At 51.7% G+C, this 22,023-nt stretch overlaps 8 protein-coding genes across 8 annotated transcripts in view; 4 read left to right on the top strand and 4 right to left on the bottom strand.

The window, feature by feature from the left end:
• GUITHDRAFT_115113 (hypothetical protein) overlaps nt 1-5,258 on the bottom strand; it is a gene marked incomplete at both ends in the record, with an annotated part of 7,519 nt that extends 2,261 nt beyond the window's left edge. The window contains 12 exons of the mRNA XM_005825706.1: nt 151-490; nt 533-755; nt 1,083-1,370; nt 1,623-1,727; nt 1,884-1,963; nt 2,292-2,355; nt 2,485-2,559; nt 2,706-2,810; nt 2,879-2,950; nt 3,141-3,293; nt 3,532-3,637; nt 4,090-5,258. Coding sequence (XP_005825763.1) covers nt 151-490; nt 533-755; nt 1,083-1,370; nt 1,623-1,727; nt 1,884-1,963; nt 2,292-2,355; nt 2,485-2,559; nt 2,706-2,810; nt 2,879-2,950; nt 3,141-3,293; nt 3,532-3,637; nt 4,090-5,258 — 2,780 coding nt within the window. The remainder of the gene's footprint in view (nt 1-150; nt 491-532; nt 756-1,082; nt 1,371-1,622; nt 1,728-1,883; nt 1,964-2,291; nt 2,356-2,484; nt 2,560-2,705; nt 2,811-2,878; nt 2,951-3,140; nt 3,294-3,531; nt 3,638-4,089) is intronic.
• A 1,199-nt stretch (nt 5,259-6,457) lies between these two features.
• Nucleotides 6,458-6,835, top strand: GUITHDRAFT_52274 (hypothetical protein; the record flags this gene model as incomplete). The annotated part of the gene is made up of 1 exon (XM_005825707.1): nt 6,458-6,835. A coding segment is annotated over one exon (378 nt), but the record flags the coding sequence as incomplete, so codon positions are not given.
• Nucleotides 6,836-7,536: 701 nt separating this feature from the next.
• On the top strand, nt 7,537-8,559 carry GUITHDRAFT_48049 (hypothetical protein; the record flags this gene model as incomplete). Its single annotated transcript, XM_005825708.1, has 2 exons — nt 7,537-7,913; nt 8,310-8,559. Coding segments are annotated over 2 exons (627 nt in total), but the record flags the coding sequence as incomplete, so codon positions are not given.
• Nucleotides 8,560-9,198: 639 nt separating this feature from the next.
• Nucleotides 9,199-11,547, bottom strand: GUITHDRAFT_143974 (hypothetical protein; the record flags this gene model as incomplete). Its single annotated transcript, XM_005825709.1, has 4 exons — nt 9,199-10,807; nt 10,870-11,175; nt 11,258-11,361; nt 11,401-11,547. The coding sequence occupies 4 exons, from the start codon at nt 11,545-11,547 to the stop codon at nt 9,199-9,201; spliced, it is 2,166 nt and encodes a 721-aa protein (XP_005825766.1).
• A 4,443-nt stretch (nt 11,548-15,990) lies between these two features.
• On the top strand, nt 15,991-18,624 carry GUITHDRAFT_154626 (hypothetical protein). Its single transcript, XM_005825710.1, has 22 exons — nt 15,991-16,101; nt 16,150-16,206; nt 16,252-16,328; nt 16,378-16,468; nt 16,516-16,575; nt 16,622-16,753; nt 16,801-16,845; nt 16,896-16,976; nt 17,020-17,082; nt 17,127-17,172; nt 17,219-17,295; nt 17,372-17,426; nt 17,476-17,565; nt 17,609-17,675; nt 17,724-17,793; nt 17,840-17,928; nt 17,982-18,048; nt 18,092-18,152; nt 18,198-18,246; nt 18,303-18,341; nt 18,386-18,459; nt 18,506-18,624. The coding sequence occupies exons 1-22, from the start codon at nt 16,051-16,053 to the stop codon at nt 18,529-18,531; spliced, it is 1,467 nt and encodes a 488-aa protein (XP_005825767.1). The 5' UTR covers nt 15,991-16,050; the 3' UTR covers nt 18,532-18,624.
• A 437-nt stretch (nt 18,625-19,061) lies between these two features.
• GUITHDRAFT_52669 (hypothetical protein) lies at nt 19,062-19,616 on the bottom strand (the record flags this gene model as incomplete). Its single annotated transcript, XM_005825711.1, has 1 exon — nt 19,062-19,616. A coding segment is annotated over one exon (555 nt), but the record flags the coding sequence as incomplete, so codon positions are not given.
• A 144-nt stretch (nt 19,617-19,760) lies between these two features.
• GUITHDRAFT_43229 (hypothetical protein) lies at nt 19,761-20,105 on the bottom strand (the record flags this gene model as incomplete). Its single annotated transcript, XM_005825712.1, has 1 exon — nt 19,761-20,105. A coding segment is annotated over one exon (345 nt), but the record flags the coding sequence as incomplete, so codon positions are not given.
• A 729-nt stretch (nt 20,106-20,834) lies between these two features.
• GUITHDRAFT_143977 (hypothetical protein) lies at nt 20,835-21,996 on the top strand (the record flags this gene model as incomplete). Its single annotated transcript, XM_005825713.1, has 5 exons — nt 20,835-21,155; nt 21,383-21,433; nt 21,487-21,553; nt 21,817-21,872; nt 21,934-21,996. 5 exons carry the CDS (start codon nt 20,835-20,837, stop codon nt 21,994-21,996), a joined length of 558 nt encoding a protein of 185 aa, XP_005825770.1.
• Between the last annotated feature and the right edge of the window lie 27 nt (nt 21,997-22,023).

Below are 22,023 nucleotides of genomic sequence, written 5' to 3' on the forward strand. Positions count from 1 at the left end.
CCAATGCAAACGAAGTTCAACTTGGAGGAGATAAGAAGGGCAAGATCCAAAGATACACTCGCCGCTCCTCCTCCTCCTCCTCCTCCTCCTCCTCCGTCTCCCAGGCTCGGCCTCCTGCTCCCAGGGAGGAGGGAGGGGACGGCAACAAACCGCACGATCGTCTTTGTGTTCTCCACTCCAGCCCCGCTGCTCATGCTGTACGTGTACATGTCCAGCTCCGCTCTCGCCCCCGGCCGCACGAGGAGGGGAAGAGGAGGAGGATAACGGATCGTAGGCGGCTCGAGCGAGCTCGCTAGGAAGGACTGGTTCACAAACCTGACCCGCGTCTCCTCCTCCACAAGAGTCCAGAACTTGTCGCTGGTGCAGGGGGAAGGGAGGGAGAGGCCCTGGCGCTCGAGCAAGCAGCGGTAGCGGAGGAGCTCTGGTGCCCTGGGAGGATAGAGAGGATCGTCGAGTGGGTTGCGGAGGAAGAGGTACCATGGTAGCAGGCCTGCGGGGAAGGGGAAGGAGACGCTGCTGATCCTGACGATACCCGATGCGTCGGTAAGGTTGCAGAGACCGGAGGAGAGGGATACGAGGCTGAACTTGCAGGTAGAGGCGCACTGAGCAGGGAGGAGGAGGGGGTTGGCTCGCAGGCAGTTGAGGATGCAGGGCCCGTAGGAGGAGGAGGAGCGGAGGGGGTTCAGCGACTTGAGGGCGGCGAGGAGAGGAGAGTTCGGATCCTTGAGGTGGTCGTCGTCCCAGGCAAGGCAGACCTGAGGAGGGAGTTAAGAGGTGAGAAAATGAATAGAGGGTCAGAAGCTACTCCTGCCCTCCTTTCTCGATCAGCAACTTCCCTCCTGTTTTCACTCCTCTTCTGCCTCCTGCTTTCGAGTTGCCTTGATCAAGAGCTCGGTGTGCCTCTTCATTCCCTCTCCTCTCACTCTGCCTCCATCCCTTCCTCCTTCCCCTCCTCCTTTCCCTCCTCCTTTCCTTCCTCCTTCCCTTCCTCCTTCCCTTCCTCCTTTGCTTCATTCATCTCCACAACTACCAACTCTTCCTCTTGCTCCTCCTCCTACTCCTCCTCCTCCTTCTCCCCTTACCTCCACTCCTGCAATCCCCTGGTTCGACGGCTGAACCACCTGAGCCACCACAGTCCCCGCGTTAGCCCCAGCAGACACCTGAGCTGAGAGAGTCTGCTGCACTTTGATGGATGCGCAAACAGCAGTGAGAGGAGACATAAGCTGAACATACTCAGTCTCGTTGAGGGAGGAGGAGGAGGAGGAGGAGGAGGACAGGGAGGCGAAGAAGGAGGAGGAGGTCAAATCCCCGCAGAGCTTGTTGTAGGTTGAGATCGTGGTTTGACCGCTGTAAAGAGCTGCTCGACGGAACTGAGAAGGATGCGTGTCAAGGCAAAAAAGTTGACAGAACAAGATTTGTAACTTTGACTGATTCAGCAGCAACAGAATCATCATCCTTTTCATCATCATCATCTACATCATCATCTCCATCATCATCTCCATCATCATCATCGTCGTCGTCATCATCATCATCTCCATCATCATCATCATCTCCATCATCATCTCCATCATCATCATCATCATCATCATCATCATTATCATCATCATCATCATCTCCCTCACCTGTAACGCGGATGAACTTCTGATGCCATCAACAGTGAACGTGTACTCAAAGGGAGCATTCGAACAGTTATCGCACAGGCTTCCATCAGAGAAGAAAATTTCGTTCTGGACCCACAGAAATCCTGAGGAGGAGGAGGTGTTTTCTGTGTAGAGATACAACCCTCCTCCGACCTCCAGCAGCTGACTCCTTGCCCCTACCCGCTCATTGCCAGGATCAAACAGAGCAATCTCGTTTGTTTCTTTCCCCTTGTCCGGTTTTACCCAGAGGTAAACATCTTTTCCTTCAACGCCTTTTCCGTCCCCGTCCACCACCCGCACAAGAAAGGTCCCCCTTGTTGGATCTGATGAAAAATGAGTCCTTTGATGAGGTGGTATGATATGGTGTTTGTCTTGTATGTTGTTTAGATCAAGACAAGCTTGTGATACTTTGCTCATTGAAGGACAGTGGTGTGTGTATTCATCTCCTCTTGCAGGATGATGCGTGTTTCATGTTGTTGAAAAGAGTGAGAGTGTGGTGTTGATGTGTAAGGGACAAACAAAGAACATTCATACCACCTGCAATCGGACTGATTGCTCGGCAGGGAAATTGTCCATTTGTTTGAAAGTTTGCACCGAAATCTGTCCAACAATCATTATGATAACCGAGGGTCTTCAATATCAAAGATTTACCTGCCATTTGACGGATATATGGCGTTTGTGCTTGGATCTTCACCAGACCAAGATCCTTCATCCACTGGAAACAGAAATGAGTACAACTGTCTTAATCGCCGTCATCATCATCATCATCATCATCATCTCCACCAATATCATCATCATCATCATCATCATCTCCATCATCATGTCCATTCAGTCATTTTGAAACCTGTATCTGATTATCTTGCTGGGTGCAGAGAGGGTTTCCGGCCTGAATAGGAACTAGACCCTTCTTCACGCAACCCTGGGAAAACAAAGTATTCAGAAGGAGAGTTCGACAACTGTAACATGATCGTAAAGACATGTATTGTGTCAATAAGACAACACAGGAGACAAAATGGTTTTGAGAACAGCAAGTCATGCACAATCTAGAGTAATGCATCTCAATACCAAAATCCCGTCGTACGCGATACATCCAAATGTGCTTTGAAGCTTCTCCTGCTCGTAGATCTCTTTGGACACGTTCATTTCAATCTTGACAACCGACGTCGTTGTCTGACAACAACTTGTCAACGAGATACAACGAAAGTGCATGATTGAACATGTTTTGTTGTATTTCTCACCTGCCACAGCAAAACTTCAGGGTCCTGTTGGCCATCTGTAAAGAATCTGATCTGATAGACCCCGGGGATTCCCTGCAACACAGAAAAGATGGAAGGAAAAGACAGTTGAAAAAGTGGATCAATCGAGAGAATGGAGCAGGAGCAGGAGCAGGAAAGATATGAGGAAGAGAACAGAAAGTTGTAGGATTCAAAGGGAATCAGGGAAGGGAAATCATAATCGTCCAGCGTCAGCTTTCCAACCAACAACACATCATGTCATCACCTCCTGGCTCAACTTCATGTTGGTAAATCTTGCTACACCATCCTTGTCGCTGGGCTCGCTGATGGGGTTGACAAGCTCCTTGAATCTCCGCCATTTCCTAGTCTCCATCATAGCAACTTTTCCATTCACACTTCCAAGGACACTGTAAACCTCCTGTAAAATGGAAAATTTGCAGTCACAAGAAATGACGAACATGAAAGTCGTATTTGTACAAACAATGATCTTGTTCACAACCATGAGCATGCAAACTCTCCCAGATCAACGCAAGGTATCAAACTACATGTAGATCGCAAATGAAAAATGTACAAAGACAAACAACAAAGACAGACAACAATCACAAACTACAATCACAAACAACAAGTTTATAAGCTCTGCCGCTTTCTTATCTCACCCGTTCATTGTCGGCCGAGTAGAAAGGGTACGCATACGCTATCACCCTCTTGCCTGCTCTTGGATAGAGACGGCGATTGACTGGACTTTGAACAGGATTGCCCACCCTGATGCCGGAGAAACGATCAAGTGCTGAAGGCAACGGAGAGAAGAAACCGAGAAGAAATGCAGGAGGAGGAGGAGAGGAAGGAAGGGAAGGAGGAGGAGAGGAGGATTGAAGATGGACGAAGGAAAGAGATCAGCAACACCAAATGATGAGGAAAGGAAAATGAATGAGGAGCGAGGGAACATTCACGCCCAGGAGACGCGACGGGAAGCTGATGCTGGCAAACGAGGAAGAGGAGAGGCAAGAGGAGGAGGAGAAGCAGGAGCAGGAGCAGGAGCAGGAGCAGGAGCAGGAGCAGGAGCAGGAGCAGGAGCAGGAGCAGGAGCAGGAGCAGGAGCAGGAGCAGGAGCAGGAGCAGGAGCAGGAAGAGGGAGGAGGAGGAGGAGGAGGAGGAGGAGGAGGAGCAGGAGGAGGAGCAGGAGGAGCAGGAGCAGCAGCAGCAGGGGTATCAACCTCACGAAGACATTGGTCATGACTTGTCCTTCAACACTCTTCCCCCTTGTACTCCACGGCTGATCTTGCTCAGCGTCCCGCGGGACGGCCCTCAGTCCGTACTGTGTCGGAGATCCGAGGACCCCCAGGGAGATCTTGTCTTCAGCCTCTACAAGAGACGCTTCTGTGATCAACATCTTCACCGATGCAGCGTCGGGTGGGCCGGACACAAGGCTGACTCGATTCCAGACTTCAAACCTGCCGAGGTAGGAGAAGGCAAGGGAGAAGGACTTGCAGTTTGACGCGATGACTGTCAGCCGGTCAAACCTGGCGATCCCGTGCTGGTCTGAAACAGCCACGGCGTTATCTAGCGCTACAAACTTGCTGAGGTCCCCGGCCAGAGCTCGATCCGTCCCAAAGACCTCGATCGTAGAATCACTCAGCCTGTCAAAGTACCTCGTGAAATTCGAGATTGAAAACATGACAACGGTCGCGTTGAAGACTGGTCTCCCGCTCCCGTCAACAACCATCACTTGCGGGATGCTGCTGTCTGACAGCTGACTTGCCATGGGTGTGTTGGACAGCAGGACGTCCGGCGCAGAGTTCATTGATCGCAGGAAGTTGGTCGTGGTAGTCATAGAGAGCAACACAGAGGTGTTGAGGAAAACACGGTCTGAGCAAGAAGCATCCGGACAGTATTCAAGGAAGATCTCAACAACCACCATCCCTGGGACCGCGCGCGTGAAGGAAAGAAGTGCAAACGTTCCGATCCCGTCGTCATCTGTGCTCACCAGGTTTCCTTCCAGCTCAAACTTGCAGAGCTCTGCGTGTCGGAGGGACTCGATCGTCCCCGCTACGTGTGCGGATTCGGCACAGAAAGCGAAGGAATGATCGGGGCTCCAGCTGCTGACTCTCGCTTGCAGAGCTTGCCCGCTGATCGGGTAAGAGACGTTGTTGCGCACATAGACCTTGATGGGCTGTTTCATCGCCTTGCCCAGCACCATGCTGTTCGCCGCAGGGATGTTGAACACTTGCAGTGAGGCTGGAACTTTGTTCTTGCTGGGAACCTCTGCAAAGTTCATGGACCCTGGGATGTACAACTGAGTCAACATGATAGGAATGAGCATGAAGATCGCTCCGGAGACAAGTCGAGAATAGACATGATCGCTTGCAAGGTCGACGACTTTCATCGCCCTTGGCGGTGGTTCAGACCAAAGTTCCTTTGCTCGTGATAGATTCAATCTCACAAGGTCCGCGCTCCATAATCAAGACTTCTTTTTCGTGTTCATCATCGTCATCGCCTGTGTGGTTCATAAAACCTCCCTTCGTCACTTTTGAACATGTATAAAATCCTCCTCGTCCTCGTCCTCCTCGTCCTCGTCCTCCTCGTCCTCGTCCTCCTCGTCCTCGTCCTGGGTGGCGTCAAGTTGTCAACAATCTCATGCTGATATATTCCTCTCGCTCTCCCACCGCCATCCCCCACCGCAACTGCCTAGTCAAATCAAGAAAAAAACAATCACACCCTACAATTATTTTACTTACCCTTACCTTTACAGTACAATACTTTACTTACCCTTACTTTCACAGTACAATACTTTACTTACCTTTACTTTCAACCCACCCGTCACACTAGTACCCCTAGTTTGAACCCCATTTGGGGGTAGGGGTGCAACATCCTTTCAGCGGCACCTGTGGGGTTGGCAGGTTGCGGCGCGAACAACGGAAGCATAGCTATGCCTGGCGCGGAGGGGATCATCTCACGTAGTACGGAAGAAGTTGAAGTGACGGCAGAAGAGGATCGGGGGGGCTCCGGGGATGAGGTGATGGAAGAGGTTCATCCTTCAACGGGGTCAGTGGTAGCAGGGGAACAGGCCATTCCAGCTGTCTCTGTCGAAGAGGACGGAGATGTCTTGCAACGTGAAGATCCATTCGCCGATCCATCGCCGGAGCAGCCTATGGCGCAGCGAGGTAGCAAGCGTCCTCAATACAGCCGTGCTGTTTTGTGTGTGCAACGGCAGGATCGGGACTCTGAAGAATTCAACCGTGCACGTACACGTGCACGCATTCAGCACAACAGTGTGTCGGAGAATACTAGAGAGGTGTATATGAATTACATGATACGCTTCATAGAATGGTTGTACGCGAATGACGAGTATTATGCTCTCATAACAGATGAATTCAAAACGAACATGCGTGAAAAACATGAAAAATTCTTGAACGGATCTGATGAGGTGACAGAGCCGGCGATGACTGAGGAGAGTATGCCAACTACAACTTACATCAAGAGCGTAATATTACAGAATACAATTCATCCCATCTATTTTGAAAAATTCACGCCAGTCATGTTTCTTGACTGGGTGACCCATAAAGTTCAACAAAACCCAGATTAACAATCCAAACATGCTCGTCGTACAAGTCAGGATTGATGCACATGCTCAAGAATTACGGGGTTACACTGAGCACGGAGGCGGTGAAAACATTGAGCAGTGACTTCAGAGGATTGAAGCGAACATTGAATCTTTCTGAATCTTGCAACCAAAACGCAGCAGTGACAACCGGCAAGGTTCCGTTGTCATACGATTTGTACTCAGTATTGGCAAAGGTTATGCTACAGAAACCAGAAAGAGAATATGTTTGGGCCAGAACCTTTCTGATTCTGGCATGGAATTTGATGTCCAGATCCAGAAACGTATGCACACTGTTGTACGATGACATGGAATTTTTCGGGGATGCCTTGCGATTCTACGTAATTAACTCGAAAAATGATCAGGCTGGTCAGAAATCGCGGAATCCAAAGCATGTCTATAGCAACGTGTGTTCACCTGAAGTATGTCCTCTGCTAGCACTGGGTGAGTAGCGGTTGGGGGGGGGGGAACATTGGCATGACATATCACAGGCGTCTACTTCTGCTGTTACGGATTTAATCATACTGCAAGCGGTGGGCGTCTGTTCCCAGGTGAGGTTGCCTTGTGGTCATCATGTGTTGTTGATCACGAGCATCAGGTACAAACCAGAATGACAGATTTCGAAAGCTATTCTGCAACAGACTTCTCCTTGAGGATGAGGAAGTAGCTGCTGCAATTCACGGGAAGGGTTTGAATGCAAACGAGATCGGTAACACGCTTCATCCCAAAAGACATGATGAATCGAGTTGACGTTTGTGCAGGGAGTCACTCTATTCGGAAAGGAGCGTCGACCTTCTGTGCCAGTGGGAGCACTTCTTGCCCGAGCCTAGCAGCGATAAGCATTCGAGCAGAGTGGAAGCTTGGGACAATTTACGACACGCACCTGAAGTATGAAGCAGCGTCTGACTGCTACGTTGGACGGACAGTGTGCGGTCTCCCCATGAATCATGCAGACTTCGGCATCTTGCCACCATTCTTCAAATGTGAAAGCAGGGAAAGCAGAATGCAAGTAGACAGAGTCATAGATCAACTTTTCCCCAACCTGGATGCGAAGAAGAAGTATGTTGCAGAGCAGGCTATTGCGGCGGTGGTTTACCACCAGGATTGGTTGAGAAGGAACATGCCAGGAAATCATCCTCTATTCGATACAGAGCTCTTTTCATATCATGAATTTCTACCATTGTTGAGCCGATACATTTCAATGGACGTGAACGGCAGAAAACCCACTGGTTTGCCTCCTCATGTCATGACAATCCGATCAATGGAGGAAATGAAAGGGGCCGTAGACGGCATGAACCTGAACATTGCCGAGATGAGAGGGTCTATCAATCACTTGACAAAAACAAATGCAACAATAGAGGAGAAACTTGCAACCTGCTTCCGCACTTCAGCTGATTCAATCTTTCGATCGATTGAAGAGAATCCTCCGCTAGCCGATTTGTTGGAGCATGGAGGAACAGATACGGATGCAGGCGTGAAGGCAGCAGCGGAGGATACCCTGAAGCATTTGATTGAGGTAGTATGGAGAATGTATGATTTCGTGACGAAAACAAGGGAAAGAGATGGCGAATGGAGAGAGGAAATGAATGCGAAGATGCAAGGAATGCAGCAGTGCCTGGTAGGGATACAGAATACAATTGAAGAGGTGAAATGCTCTATGAAGAAGTTGGAAGAAGGCATGAAACATATTCAGAGAGCGGTAAGTCTTTCACAGGAGAGTATGGGTGTGCGCAGGAGATCAGGCGTAAGGAATAGAACTTCGACACGGGAAGGGGCTCGGTGCAGAGTGACGGAGGATCGGGAGATGGAGGATGGGATGGAAGATGCTGAAGACAGCGATGGCGGCGAGGTTGATGACGGAAACAGGCAAACAGTGAATGACAACACAGTGCAAGGGGACGAGAGCAGCTTAATTCCCACCAGTTTCGAATGGGTGAAGGCGAATACAAGAGCGATTTTCACACAATGGCATTTCGGAAACAGGGAGAAAGGATATCCTGCTTACAAAACCTTGAAGCCTCGCCATTTCTACACCAAAGATCAAAAGAAGAGATTCAGTGACTTGCGGTACCTTGTGAGGGAAATAGAAATAGAAGCCAGAGCACTGGGGGTGTATGTGGAGCAACCGGACGGGGTAGACGAAGCAGGGTTTATGTATGATCAGTGTGAAAACTTTCTGATGGACGTGTACAAGGACGCAAGAGGAGAATCGGACGCGACGTCAAGGTTTAGCCATTTGTCGTGGATGACGGTGGTGGACTTGCTTAGGAAGAGCGGGCGAGGACGAAAAGTGTAGAGATGTTTTGGTGTAGTTGCTAGTGTAATACATGAATGTGCGTTGCAGAAGAGCTCAGTGTGTGTAGGCGATGTCCACTGTAATGTCAATACATGCAAGTGAAATACCAAAGAATTGGGGTGAAGAAAGGCCATGTTCATCTGTACAAATGAAAGGTTATCTATTGTGATTACAAGTGAAAGATGTGTAGAAGTATTGTACAACTATGCCTAGAATGATTCTAAGACATGATGTGATGTAGCACACACCATCATCCTTCCTGTAAGGCGGCGTCGTTGCTGCATTATCGTGCTTCCTGCATTCGAACGTATACTTAACTGAGCAAGGTAGGAAGGAGATCGGCATTTTCTTTCGTGTTCATTTACATCATACTGTACAAAATGATCGCAACAGATGGAAAAGCAAAGGAGGAAAAGGAGCAATCGGGTTTCACTCCGGTGGGGTCCATGGGTTCCAATTCTCTTCCACGATGCTGCTCTGCCTGCGCTTCGGCTCCCTCTCGATTTCTTCCAGCTCCTCATTTCGCTCCGCCTCTCCCTCCACCTCCACCTCCTGCACCTCCTCGTCCTCCTCGTCGGCTACCTGAGCACTGGAGCAGCATGGAAAGCATGATCTCTTCCCAGCAGACTTGCGAGCCTTCTTCCTGTGCTGCTTCGAAGCGCTCTTCCTGAACTCCTTCAACTCCGCATTCCTCCTCTCGATCAGCTCACGGACCTTGTCCAGCACAGTCTGTGTCCTCAGCGTCGCCTCGTCGGAGGACACGACATTCAGAGCCTCAATCATGAACGCTACCGTGACGTTGAAGAAGGTTGAGGTGCTCATGAAGATCCAGATCATGGTGAAGGCGATGCCTGCGTCCCCAATCTCCTCCTGCAGCTTGATGAAGTCCAGATGGCCGTACATGCCAAGGATCAAGGATTGACAAGATCGGGTGATGGAAGAAAATTGCTCCGAGGTCTCGCCGAAGAGCATGTATCCCATGATCCCATAGCCAAACCAGAGGGGGCAGAAGATGGCGCCGAGGGAAACAAACTCGAAGAAGCCGTGCTCTAGAGCCTTGGTGTACAGGAGCAGGTTCTTGTGGATGCAGATGTACTTTAGCAGCTTGAACCAGAGCAAGAATGCAATCAGCCCAGCAACCTGGTCTTCGATGAAATAACTCTTCGCAAGAGATCGCAACCTCGATAGCAACGAGTTGTAGTCTGACTTCTGGTAGATCATGATTTGATAGGAGATGTAATTCGCCAGCTTCAAGAACCCAAAGAGCACGAACAGCAAGATATTGGTAAGCTCGACGTAACCCCATCCTGGTGTTCGATATTTCTTCAGCCCATTTCTCCTGCAGCTATCGAGCTCTTCAAATGCGTAATAGATCACCATCAAGAATACAAGGGCGAGCATGGCAATCCTTATCAGCCCGCTGAAAGATCCCATGTCGTACCGACTGGGTACTATGGTGTCTGAGGACTGATGTATGATGGTTGCTCCGTTGGAAAGCAGCTCAAACGCCACATCTGACAAGACGAAGAATTGCATCTCAAGATTGTAGACTGCAAACGCCACAAGGACGAATCTTGTCTTGGCGTCGACCCACTGGTTTGCGATGAGGGACTCGATAGTGGCGGCAGCGTCGGCTGAAGTGAAACTCGCCACGAACCCACTCGCTGGATATGTGCCGCTGACGCCTGTGAAGCCAGCAAGAGCAGAAGACCGGTACTTGAAGAAGGGAAGGGATCCAGCCTGGGTCGGCGCGACGTCGTTGGCTATCGTAAAAGTCTGAGCTTCTGCCTCCGGGTTCCAAGGAGGATAGCATGCTCCATCTGCGATGAGGCCCTGCTTGACCAAGTTTGCATGGATCTTGGAGCATTTTCCTTCAGAGATGCGGTTTTGAATGATTTCAATTCTTCCTGTCAAGGCATTTCCAAGGATCATTCCATCAGTCCCCGGCATTGTGTAATTCGTCCAGAAAGCCATGCATGAGGGACATGCTGTCTGACTGCCAAAGTTTCGTAGAAACTTGGTGATGTCGTCTGACGAGCTGAGAACAAACATATCATGTCAAAGGAAGGACACACAGAATATGGCAAAGAGTCAAGACACCTGACGTTTTGCAAGGACCTCTGAACAAAATCGACGAAGATGCTTTTCATTTCGATCTTTTCGCGATTGTTCCTCCCAGAGTACAGCGAGTACGTGAAGGCAAAAACAAGCACAAGGTATATGGCTACTTCTTTCAACCAGTCTTTCAACACAAGGCCGTCCCCCATTTCCCTCAAGGCCAAGTTTGATACCCAATTCTGGTCAATCCACTGGCCACCAGCCATGGAGGCTTCTTGCTCTTTGACCTCCTCTAGCTTCTTGCTCGCTTCATATCTTGCTGCAATCTTTCGCTTCTTTGCTTCAAACCTGCATTGTCACTATGAGCACTCCACCAGCAAGCCTCTCTCACAGCTCAAGATAGAGAGGATGTTCCAACCATCTAGCTCACCTGGATCTGTCTATCTTGCCAAACGTGTGAACGTCGGAAGCACCTTTATAGTGATTCTTGTCCGCCTTTCCCAACATCTCCAACTCCGCAAACTCTCTTAACCGCTGTACAACATCGTGTGTTTCCTCCTCCATGTGCTCTACCTCATCACTCCCGCCGTCTCGCTCTTCTTCCGCTGTCTTCTCATGCTCTCCGCCACCGTCTGCTCTCATGATCAGCATCGCGCGTCCCTTGCCCTGCAGCGTCGCCTCCGCCTGCGCCCTCAGGCGCTGCATGCCAAGTCGCTCCATAGCGCAGCCTTGTAGGAGGCGGCCCGTTGACGCCGGACGGTCCGACTGCCAACCTCAACAAGTTCGGCCCGGGCCGCCGGGCCGACAGCAGTGCGGCGGCAGTAACTTCGGGACTCCCGGAGCCTCTCACTGTCACTGAGACTCAGGCCGCGCACTGGTGACTCCGGAATCCGCCGATGCAAAATCAGTTGACGGACGTTCAGCGGCGTCATATGATGAGGCAATGGGCTGACCGGCGGCCCGCGGTCCCGGTCCGATCACAACGGACCGTGCTAACCGTAACCGTTGAACTGAGTTCCGAGCCTGGCAGGCGGCCGTCTCTGCCAGGATAATCTTCTTGCTGACGATTGTTTCGCTCCAACTGTTCATGAAACCGGGTTCTAAATTTGGATGCCGGTCAGTTCTACTTCCGGTACCGTACTATTCCTTGATCATTTCGGAACACGGTTTTGTAAGGGCGGCCGCTGGGAAGACCGACGGTGGCCCGCCGGGCCCGGTGAACTTGCCCCGGCAGAGCCTCGGAGCCTGCCATGGATGATCGGCGGAGGGCCGGGTCCTCCTGGCGGCCCCGGCCGGGGATGGCTCAGGCCGGGCACTAAGCCTCGGAGTGCTGAGCGGCCGGGCCGCCGTGACTCAGCGGCCAGTCACCGTACAGCCGGCGGCGCCCGCGGCCGCGGACCGACCGCCCCGCCGGCCGCCCCGGCCGGGCCGGGCCGCGTTTCCGCCGTCACTGACCAGTCTCCTCGGAGTCAGCGGCCGCAGGCTGCGGCGGATCAGGAATCGGAGGATTCAACGAATCCGAGCCGGCGTAACGAGACGGTGACCGGAAGTTTCAATCACCACACACTACTGACTCGAGTAGTAAAGAGCCAGAGACTCGACTTCCCGGCCTGATTTTTACTCAAAGTTAAGTGAAAAATCAGTAGGAGGAAAATTTTCTGTGCCTGCCAGTGCCCGGTTGCTACTGAAAGCGATCCGAATCGGCTTTGCTGACACTACCCCTACCCCACCTTTTGACCGTTACAACACCCGGCCACCCTCCAACCAGATGACAAGATAAAAATCTGTTTCCCTGGTCGTATTCTCCCCTCCTTACCTTAAAAGCCCGTTCTCCACAGTCAGCGTCTCCAATTCCCCTCTCCTTCTCAGTCCCCTGCAATCGAAATCAACGATCGCCATCCAACTTACAGTTAGCTGTCCACCTCTACAAGACCGCATCACACTTCTTCTTTAGATTTTTGTTGTTCACTTCTACAAGACTGCATTGAGCTTCAGCAAGCAACAATAATGGCCAAGGACGGCTCCTGCACTCTTCTTCCTCGTATGTACTTCAAGTCTAATGTTGATAAAGGCAGTAGCCCCAAGAAACACTTTGGAAAGAGGCTTCTTCAGTCATCTCTAGAGGCAGACGGAAGCTGGACAGAGACCTACTCGAGCGGGTATGAGTCAACGGCGAGGAGGCTGTACAACAGAAGCATCTCGTGGGGCATGATGAGCTGAGCTCCTGCTACAGAGCTCTCAAACTCGTGGAACACAGGGCTGAACAGAATTGCTGCAGTCAAAAGCGAAGGACAAGGAGGATGAAAATACGGAGGAAGGAAGCCGGACTGTTGTACTTTGATGTACATTACCCTTGAAACGACAACGATGAAGAAGTATAATTTCAAACTTGATGTATATGAAAAGAGAGATATCATGAGCAAAAGAAGCGATTGCTGGGAACCTCCCAGGCTGATCACGTGCCGATGTACTACCGTATGCAAGCAAGGCACCTCCGCTGGATCCGACGATCACACACAAGGGTGTAGTGCAGTGATATCTAGTTTACTAGCGATGCTAGATCACTCGTGGCATGTAGCATGAGGACACAACAGACCCATCTCACTGAACAACAGGCTGATCCTCTTAGGCTGAGCCTCGGAGGGAACTTCGGAAGGACTCCAGGGCTAGACAGCGGCGGGAGTCCGGAGTCCTTGTCTCGCAAGCTTGTGCTCTTCTTCATTCTTAACAGCCTCCAGTGAGAACCACCGGGTGACCCGTACTCAGTACTTAGTAATGAGGAGGCTCTCTCGGGCACCACTGGGTCATCCGAACGAGTCACTGGACTACTCAGTCAGCGCTCTAGCCTTCGGAGCAGTGACCGTACGTGAGTAGTACAGTGTTTTTGCAGTCAGTGCAGTCGGACGGTCCCGGCTCAGTTACCGGCGTGTCACTGTGCGGCCACGGGTCCGGGCATGACGGTCGGACTCAGCTGCAGGCCGCCGCGTTGGCCAGGCGGGCAGCGGCAGGACTCGGCGGCTGTGAGACTCTGCCGGCCGGGTGGCCCGGCCCGGGCGCCCGGGCCCAACGGTTGGTCGGACTGAGGCAGGCACGGCCTGGCACGGCCTTATACCGACTCACTGAGAGTAGTGTGTACCGGGCGGCCTGGATGACCGTCACGGCCGTTCAAGCCCAAGGAGCATGTGGCTTTATCACCCCCCTAGAACAGAAACCAGCCAAAAGGACCCGTACAGGAAGATTTTTTGGGGGTTTGGGAATTTCAAGCCTGAGTCAACCTAAATTGCATTACTTCTTGAAATTGTTGTGGAATATTTGAAGTATTGAGAAGTTGAGTATTTCGTTTTTATTTGAAATATGAATATTCCCGCTTTTTTTTCCCCTCGTAGGCCACGGCTCTTGGAGAAAGTTTTCAATTTACTACTGGCATGGAAGGGGGTGGGTCCTCCAAACGGGGCTACTATTATTGTACAAAAGGACCGACACTACTGGTGGGTGGGGTCATGGAGTACTGGACATATGGAATGTGAAGGGTATCCTGTACCAGGCGGAAGAGAGCGTTGGGGTTTCAGTGTCAGTACCAGGGGGTAGGGTGGTACGGTTAAGGGAAAAGGGTCGGTCAGTAGTGAGAGAAAGGGTAGGGTCTCACACGAATTGGAGCAAACGGGAGCACTCTTTGTAATAATTTGATAATAAAGAATCGGTACAATTTAAAATTCAAAAATGTTTTAGAGTGTTTTTGATTCATCAGCGGCGTTTGGGATTGGAATGGTAGTCATGAACATCATGACGAAAGAAATTGGTCACATCATTTGAATTTGGAGAAAGATGGTTGAAATCGTCTTGAAAAATATTTTCCGAAAATGTTTCCTTTAATACAATCCTTTCAAGAACAACTAAAAACATTTATTAATAAATATTTTGTTGTAGTCATCCAGTAATGCGACGAACAAAAAAATATTTCTTAGTTTTAAGTTGCCTACTGAACTAGAAAGCTCTCGATGGCATCTCAAACAACCCCCCACCCCCCAATACACTACGGGTACCCCGGGATTTTCAATGGTTCACTCTAATAGACCCGGTAGCATTACAACACCCCACTTGGACCTCTACCCACCCAATCCACCTACCCCTGACAAAATAAGATAAAACTCCTTTTTAAACTTTGTGTTTAAAACACCGAGGGGGCTATCCACCTACAGCTCGACCGTATCTGATACCAACTACCTATAATATTTATTTTAATCATTTCAATTGTAAGAATAAAACTCTTGAGCTTCCACCATAAAAAATGCTGGCAGGGACTTTGGCGCCGATCGCGGCTGGGATGGAAGAGGCTAAAGAGGATGTGGGGGTGTTGATGAAGAGATGGGAGCGGGAGCAGTCAGATTTTCCAGAGGAAACAGACATGTTGCATGAATTGAACAAGACAAGAAGTTTGATAGAGGCAATCTGAGCAAGTTTTACGAGCGAAGAGGAAAAGTTGCGGCTAGATGCGGGATGGGACAACAAGAGCGGGGACCCGCATCAGCTCCACGAAATGAATAATTTATTGAGTTGATATTCTAGCTTGACCGAGAACAATATAGTGACATGAGGATCATTGCTCAGTTCGCATGTAGTAGCCGCGCTTCGGTTGTGACAGTCACCGATGGTTCTAGAGGTGTATGAGCAGCTTGCAGACCGCAGCACGGCCCTGTGGATGAGAGAACGATGAGCAGATGATGACATGTTGTATCTCGATTTTTGGTTGAGTAAGTTGCTGTGAGATGCGTATTTGGAGGCATGGTTGACTTACCTTGAAGCTGAGGGAGCGACAGGAGTGAGCGATGTTAGTCAAGGACGGCCAGGAAAAGGAGAGATGATAGTGGTACATGAGGCTACAGTAGGTAGCATACCGACATAGGTAGCATAACGACATAGGGTAGTGATGCAATAGATTCCATTGCACAAACCTCATGTCAGGCATGCTCCAGTCATGTTTGTGAGACTTGTTCACAGTGAGTTTGATTTTGAGTCAGGAGGCGAAAAACTGTATATTTACTATGTTCTTATTCTTGTGCACGTGCCATGGCATGGATGCTTGCTTTGATCTTTCATACGCGCACAGAAAGAGATGTTTCGACAGTGTTGTGGGGAAATCTGTCAGTGATTGTTTCCTTGTTTAGAAACCGGGAGCCAGCGGACAATGTGCTGTGAATAGACAAGGAAACAGGTGCCAGAGAAATGTTACCACTTCAAGAAGCTCCAAGCCCCCCCACTTCTGGTCCGAAACAGGTTGGATCCGATGGATCAGTTGTTTGACGAGCTGATTCACTTTATCAGTGTGGGATAGGATGCAATATCAATACAAATGAACACGGTGAGCTATTCGTCACCAAGGTATCAAGGTATTAGCAAGTGTGCTCTCAATTTACCGTTGATCAGGTTATCCCCGGTGGCCCAGCAGCGTTCTCTTGCAACGTAGCAGTCGAGGACGTTATCCTATGCGTTGATGGAGTCAGGTCTTGAAATGGCAGCCTGTTGTAACATGAGTTCACTCGTGTCGAGCAGTGTGGTTGGTGAGACCGTGGATGATGTGAAGCGGCGAATCGTTGGGCCTGAAGGGATACCGATTGAAGTTACTTTGAGACACAAGAGACATGTGATTCACCCGATTGTCTGGGGTGACTGGATCTTACTTGATAGCAGTCCGGCGAGGTGAAAGAGCATGTCGTCCGACTTCTTCGTCAACCCCCCGTGCCATTTCCGGTCTGGCAGCTCGAGTCGCAGATGTTTTGTTCTGATGTCCGAGCAGGAACGGCTGAGCGAGGGGCCAATCGGACTTGGACTGGACCTTGAGAGGATGGATGATGGCTCGCTGGTGGTTCGCAAACTTCAGAATGGGGGAGCGGCGTCGCTGTCAAATCAAATCAGAGTTGGTGACAAGGTGAGCTGAAGTGAGATCCTGTCGGATAGAAGTGACACCAGTGAAAGATTGTACTTGTTGACGGGATCCGCATGAATGATGTGGGACAACCGGTAAATGGTCACTTGGGTTTCAAAATGGTTTGAGTGTTTGATTTCTTCAGAGGGATTTCTCGTCGATCCTAAAGGGAAGGCCTTTTTCAAGGGTTTCGTTGGGCATTGTTAGCAATGGAATATTGAGAAATGTGATTGGAATAGGGAGCTATTTTCAATCTCACTAGTTTGCAGGTTGAAATTGTGAGGACTGTAGTACTCATGGGGGAATTTCTGATCAAGTTTAATTCGTATCAAGTATCACTGTCTCTTGTTTTGTAGCACATGTAACGGCTCTGCAGAGTGCGCTGAACCACGCCATCGTCGAGCCACCTCCGCCAAGGAGAGGTAACTTTCTCTGCAGAGGCAGGAGGGTAGATGACTGGATTCACAGATCCTGCCGTCTTCATTCCGGAGCTGTTTCAAAAGCATGAGAAGTCTCCTGCAAACTCTTCGAGCTATGGGTTGGATGTGAGTATCGGCATTGTCGGGTCCCTTCAATGATGATGATGCTGAATGATTGTTCACTTTCTTACTTTCTGACTAGGAGTACTCGCGGCAAAATCTACAGCCTGGCATGGGAGTTCGCCGATACAGAGCACGTGCGTTGACATATTAGACACCTTCATCTCTGAATTATTTTTCCATTAGCCGCGAGACAAGATCTGTCTGCCATCCAAGGTGATGATATTAGATCGGAAACGAGACATGGAGCTGCTATCTGCCACGAGGAGTACCGTGGTACTTGGAGCTTGTCAGCATTTCAGAACTTATTCGGTGATAGGTGAACATGTGCACACAGCATTCAGACCGTTGATAGCACGTGGGGGCATCCAAGAAACCTCGCCCGGGTGACTTCACCATGTGCGATGGTGTGCAGTGGTTGACTTGGTTTGCAGCGTGGCTGATATTCTCACGCCTCATGTTTCCTTCTCGTCGAGAGACAGCATAGCATCCATTGTCAGACAGGTCTGAGCCGATTGAGAGCTAGCAGGGTGTTTGATGCTGAGAACAGCAATTCGGGGACCAAGTGGACGGGATTCGTACAGTCGAGGGGCGTGAAAACTCATTCTTGTATTCTTGGCCGCATTCGCACGTGCCGAAGTGAGTTTTTCCTTGAGTCTGTGGAGACGCAGGGTTGGGTGACGTTGGATCAGGTTGTCGAAGAGTGCGATGGCACAGGCTGGTTTCGTGTTCGCTCCTGACTCCGAGTGCCCTGACAAGGTCAGGACGCCATTTCGCCGCCTGCTCCTGACCTTTCTGGCAGGTGCTCTGCGTCTTTTGTGGGCTGGAGTTGGCATACTGGGAAGAAGGCGACGACCCTTGGGGTACATGCTTGAATAGAGGGAAGACCTCATTTGACAAGTAGACAGTTGCGCATCATGACGCGTCGCCCGGCTGTTCGTTCTGGAGGAAGAGCAGGTCCAGCTGCGACCCAGCCGGTTGTAAAGTCACCTGATGATTTTCCTTGTGCGCAGCTCGGCGGGGGAGCGCTTGAGCAAGGAGATGTTTACTGGGTGAGCTGCAGCTGGATGAAGTAGACAATCCTGACAGGCGGCAGGTACGGGTCGCCGTATCACTCCATATTCTTTTCACCTGGGGTAGAGAGATCGTTGGGCAACTTCAACTTCAGAGGTAAAGTGCTGTCCTTGCAGCCAGTCGGAGCTGATGGATGTTGCAGGTACAGACAGGCTCATTGTGACATAGGGAGGAAGAGAGAAGAGGCTGGAGGGAAAGGAGGAAGTGAAGGGAGGAGGCTGAATGTGGATTTGTTGGATCTGATATTATACTTACAACCTGAGTCACTGCGGTCAGCTCGCAAGGCCCACCAGCACATGAGCAACAGCCACAAGCATGGTGTCTACCCTTCTCTGACCTACTTCTCCTCGAATCCCGCTGGCAAAGTATCCTCCTCCTCCCTTGACCTGCACTTCAACTCTGCCGTGAGGGAAAGACTGCTTGATTGCCTCGACGTCAACCTCCTCCAGCAGACGCTCTGGGACGGCGACCGTGACACGTACTAGCATCCGATCATAGCCGAATTCTCGTATGCACGGCACCGAGTTGAACTCTATCGCGTTTCGACAAGCTCTCAGTGCCGCCTTGGTAACATCGACTCCCTTCTGATCTGCTCCGAAGCCGGTCTCCACAAACAGCACACGCTCCATGCCGACAACGGCCGTCACCTCAGTCGCGGCCGCCTTGTCGCTCCGCTGTGTGAGAAGGCGAGGAGAAACGAGCTTCAGCTCTGCTCGGTCCCGGCAGCCCTGCACCAGCTGGGCATTGACCATATCGTTGGAGTCGACCCGAGCAGCCGTCCTGTCCTCATCCCAGCCCCAGGCGCGCGCGTTCCTCTGCACCACCCTCGCTCTCAGCTCCTCGTCCTCGCACTCCATGAACCAAGTGTCATCGAAGAGGCTTCTCAGCTCCCGCCAGGGCTCCTGCTCCAGCAGGAGGTAGTTCCCCTCCACCAGCACCACCCTGTCCGTCTGCTTCACCTCCAGCTGGTCCTCAACTGGGTCTCCTACGGCATGATCGAACCCCGGCACCTTCCCCTCCCGTTCCTCCCGGATCCTCCGCAAGTCACGGCAGAGCCTATCGGCATCAAAGGTGAAGGGAGCCCCTCGTCTGGGGGCTGCCGCAGGGTCAAGCATGGCCTTGGGGATGTGATAGCCGTCCATGGGGATCAGAGCGCAGGAGACGTTCCTCTCCTTGAACCGTTGGGTCAGGGCGCTGGACAGTGAGCTTTTCCCGCTCCCCGGGGGGCCGGCGATGGCGACCCACGTCTGCCGAGAGGAGTTCATCCTCTCCCGCACGCGATCTACCAGCATATCGTAGGCGTCTCGGCTCGCGAGCTTGTAGGAGATGACGTCTCGCTCCTCCAGAGTCGCTGCGTCTACTCCTCCTGCTCCTGCAGCAGCAGCTGCTGCTCCCTCGCCTACAACAACGTGCGCGATGACGATGATCATGTCGTCGTTCAGGTCGCCAAGGGCAGAGAGCGCAATCCCGCTGCTGAACGCTGCTCCTCCCTCCACCACCGAGAAGTGGCAGGTGCCGTAGGGGAAGACCGTTCGAACCTTGTCGAGGTCCAACGTCAGCGCATACCCAAGAGGAACTGCCAGGGTAACACGCAGGACCATGTCGGCGTACCCTCCCGGGATCAGCCCAGCAATGCTTGGGATCGAGTTGAACTCGATGGCGTTGCGGCATGCCCTCTGAGCCGCCTTGGTCGCGTTCTGACCATGCTGGTCCGCTCCGAACCCTGTCTCGATGAAGAGCACGCGTCCCACCCCCGGCAGCTTCGTCGTCTCCTCAGCGCTGCCTCGCAGCCCCAATGGATGCAGGGAGATTAAGCGGCGAGTTCGAGGTCGAGGAGCTGGGTTTTTGACGGCAAGGGACCGCCGAGGGGAAGGGAGGAGGGAGGGAGGACAGAAGGAGTCTGCGGGAAGCACGCTTCCCAAGAGGATGAGTGAGAGGAGAAGCCTTGAGGGCATCTGTGCTTACGTGGGGACCTTCCCTGATACAAGAGGCGATTAGAGAGCAATAAAGAAAGAAGGATTGAAGGAAAGAATGGAGAGCAAAGAGATCAAGGCAGGAAGGTAGGGCTTGCATAAAACCTTGCCTATGTATGACATTCCTCCTGTATCCTCTTCTCCACTACATCAAATCGCTTCCAGTGACTCCTCCTCTCCTCCTCTCCTCTCCTCCTCTCCTCCTCTCCTCCTCTCCTCCTCTCCTCCTGCCCTCCTGCCCTCCTGCCCTCCTGCCCTCCTGCCCTCCTGCCCTCCCGCTCCCGTGCCATCGTCCTCTCGTATCCTCTGCTTGACCGACGCTCCCTCCTGTCTCTCCCCGCTAACTCCTGCCTCTCCCCCGCATTCTCCAGTCGGGGAAATATTTACTCAATACCTCCTTTATATGTCACGTGATATCACGTGACCTCGTCCCACCATGCAGGCCTCCTGTCTCGACGAGCTCCGCTCGTCCTCCGCCCCTGCAGGTTGGTAGAGATCATGCTCCTGCTCCTGCTCCTGCTCCTGCTGCTCCTGCTCCTGCTCCTGCTCCTGCTCCTGCTCCTGCTCCTGCTCCTGCTCCTGCTCCTGCTCCTGCTCCTGCTCCTGCTCTTGCTCCTGCTCTTGCTCTTGCTCTTGCTCTTGCTCCCGCTCCTGCTGCTGCTCCTGCTCCTGCTGCTGCTCCCGCTCCCGCTCCCGCTCCTGCTGCTGCTCCTGCTGCTCTCCTTGTCTTCTCTTTTCATCTCCTCGCGCATGACGAGTCTTCTGGCTCATCCAGGCCTTCTCTTGGGCTTTTGTCTGTCAGAAGAAGACATTGTGACGGTGAGTGAGACTTTTTACCTCCATGTCCTCCCTCCCTCTCCTTCCCTCTCTCCCTCACTTCCTCTCCTCCTTCCCTCTTACTTTCCCTCTCCCTCCCTCTCTCCCTCTCCCTTCCTCTCCTTCCCTCTCTCTCTTCTCCCTGCCTCCCTTCCTCTGCTTCCCTTCCCTTCCTCCCTCCCTCCCCCTCCCTCCCTTGCTCTCCAGCCCTCTTCTCACCTTCTCTCAAGGGCTTTGCTATCCCGGAAGATGGAGCATTTTCGGAGCAGTGGATCGAGAAGGTTTCCGAGTGTGCTGAGAATTTTCCCTGCTGACTCCAGCTGGGGCTGAGCAGGAGGCTGAGCATGTCAAGCAGCTGCTTCCAGCGGGAATGGACGTGCTGGGATGCTTCTTCTTGCAAGGTGAGGAGAGAGAGGGAGGAGGAGAGGAAGGGGGAGAGGGAGAGGGAGAGGGAGAGGAGAGGAGAGGGAGATGGAGAGGGAGAGGTGGAGGAGGTTGAGGAGGAGGAGGAGGTGGTGGTGGTGGTGGAGAAGGGATTACAGTGAGGAAGAGAGGGAGGGAGAGGAGGATGGGAAGGGGAAGCAAGGAGGAATGGATGGAGAGAGAGGGGAGGACAAGATCGCAGGACAGTAACAGGCAGTGAGAGTGAGAAACGTTGTGTCAGGAGGGGAGGACCAGTCGAGGATCCACAAAACCCTCCGAGCTCTCCGCGCAACCTTGGTGAGGAGGATAAGGAGGAAGAGTGGGGAGGGAGGAGGGAGGAAGTTGACTCGTGCTGCAGACTCCAGGAGGTCGCAAATTTTATGGATATGCGATAGGAGAAGATACAAAGGTAAAATTATGACATCGCTAAAGCTGTGGTCACTACAAA

This window comes from Guillardia theta, assembly GCF_000315625.1.
Source record: "Guillardia theta CCMP2712 unplaced genomic scaffold GUITHscaffold_81, whole genome shotgun sequence".
Classification (NCBI taxonomy): domain Eukaryota; class Cryptophyceae; order Pyrenomonadales; family Geminigeraceae; genus Guillardia; species Guillardia theta.

What these genes read in the sequence shown, in the direction of transcription:
- GUITHDRAFT_154626 (XM_005825710.1), top strand. Translation starts at nt 16,051, where the DNA reads ATGTTACCACTTCAAGAAGCTCCAAGCCCCCCCACTTCTGGTCCGAAA. An exon ending in GCAATGGAATATTGAGAAAT is followed by an intron (nt 16,977 to 17,019) that starts GTGATTGGAATA and finishes ACTAGTTTGCAG; the next exon opens with GTTGAAATTGTGAGGACTGT. An exon ending in GCCACCTCCGCCAAGGAGAG is followed by an intron (nt 17,173 to 17,218) that starts GTAACTTTCTCT and finishes CTGGATTCACAG; the next exon opens with ATCCTGCCGTCTTCATTCCG.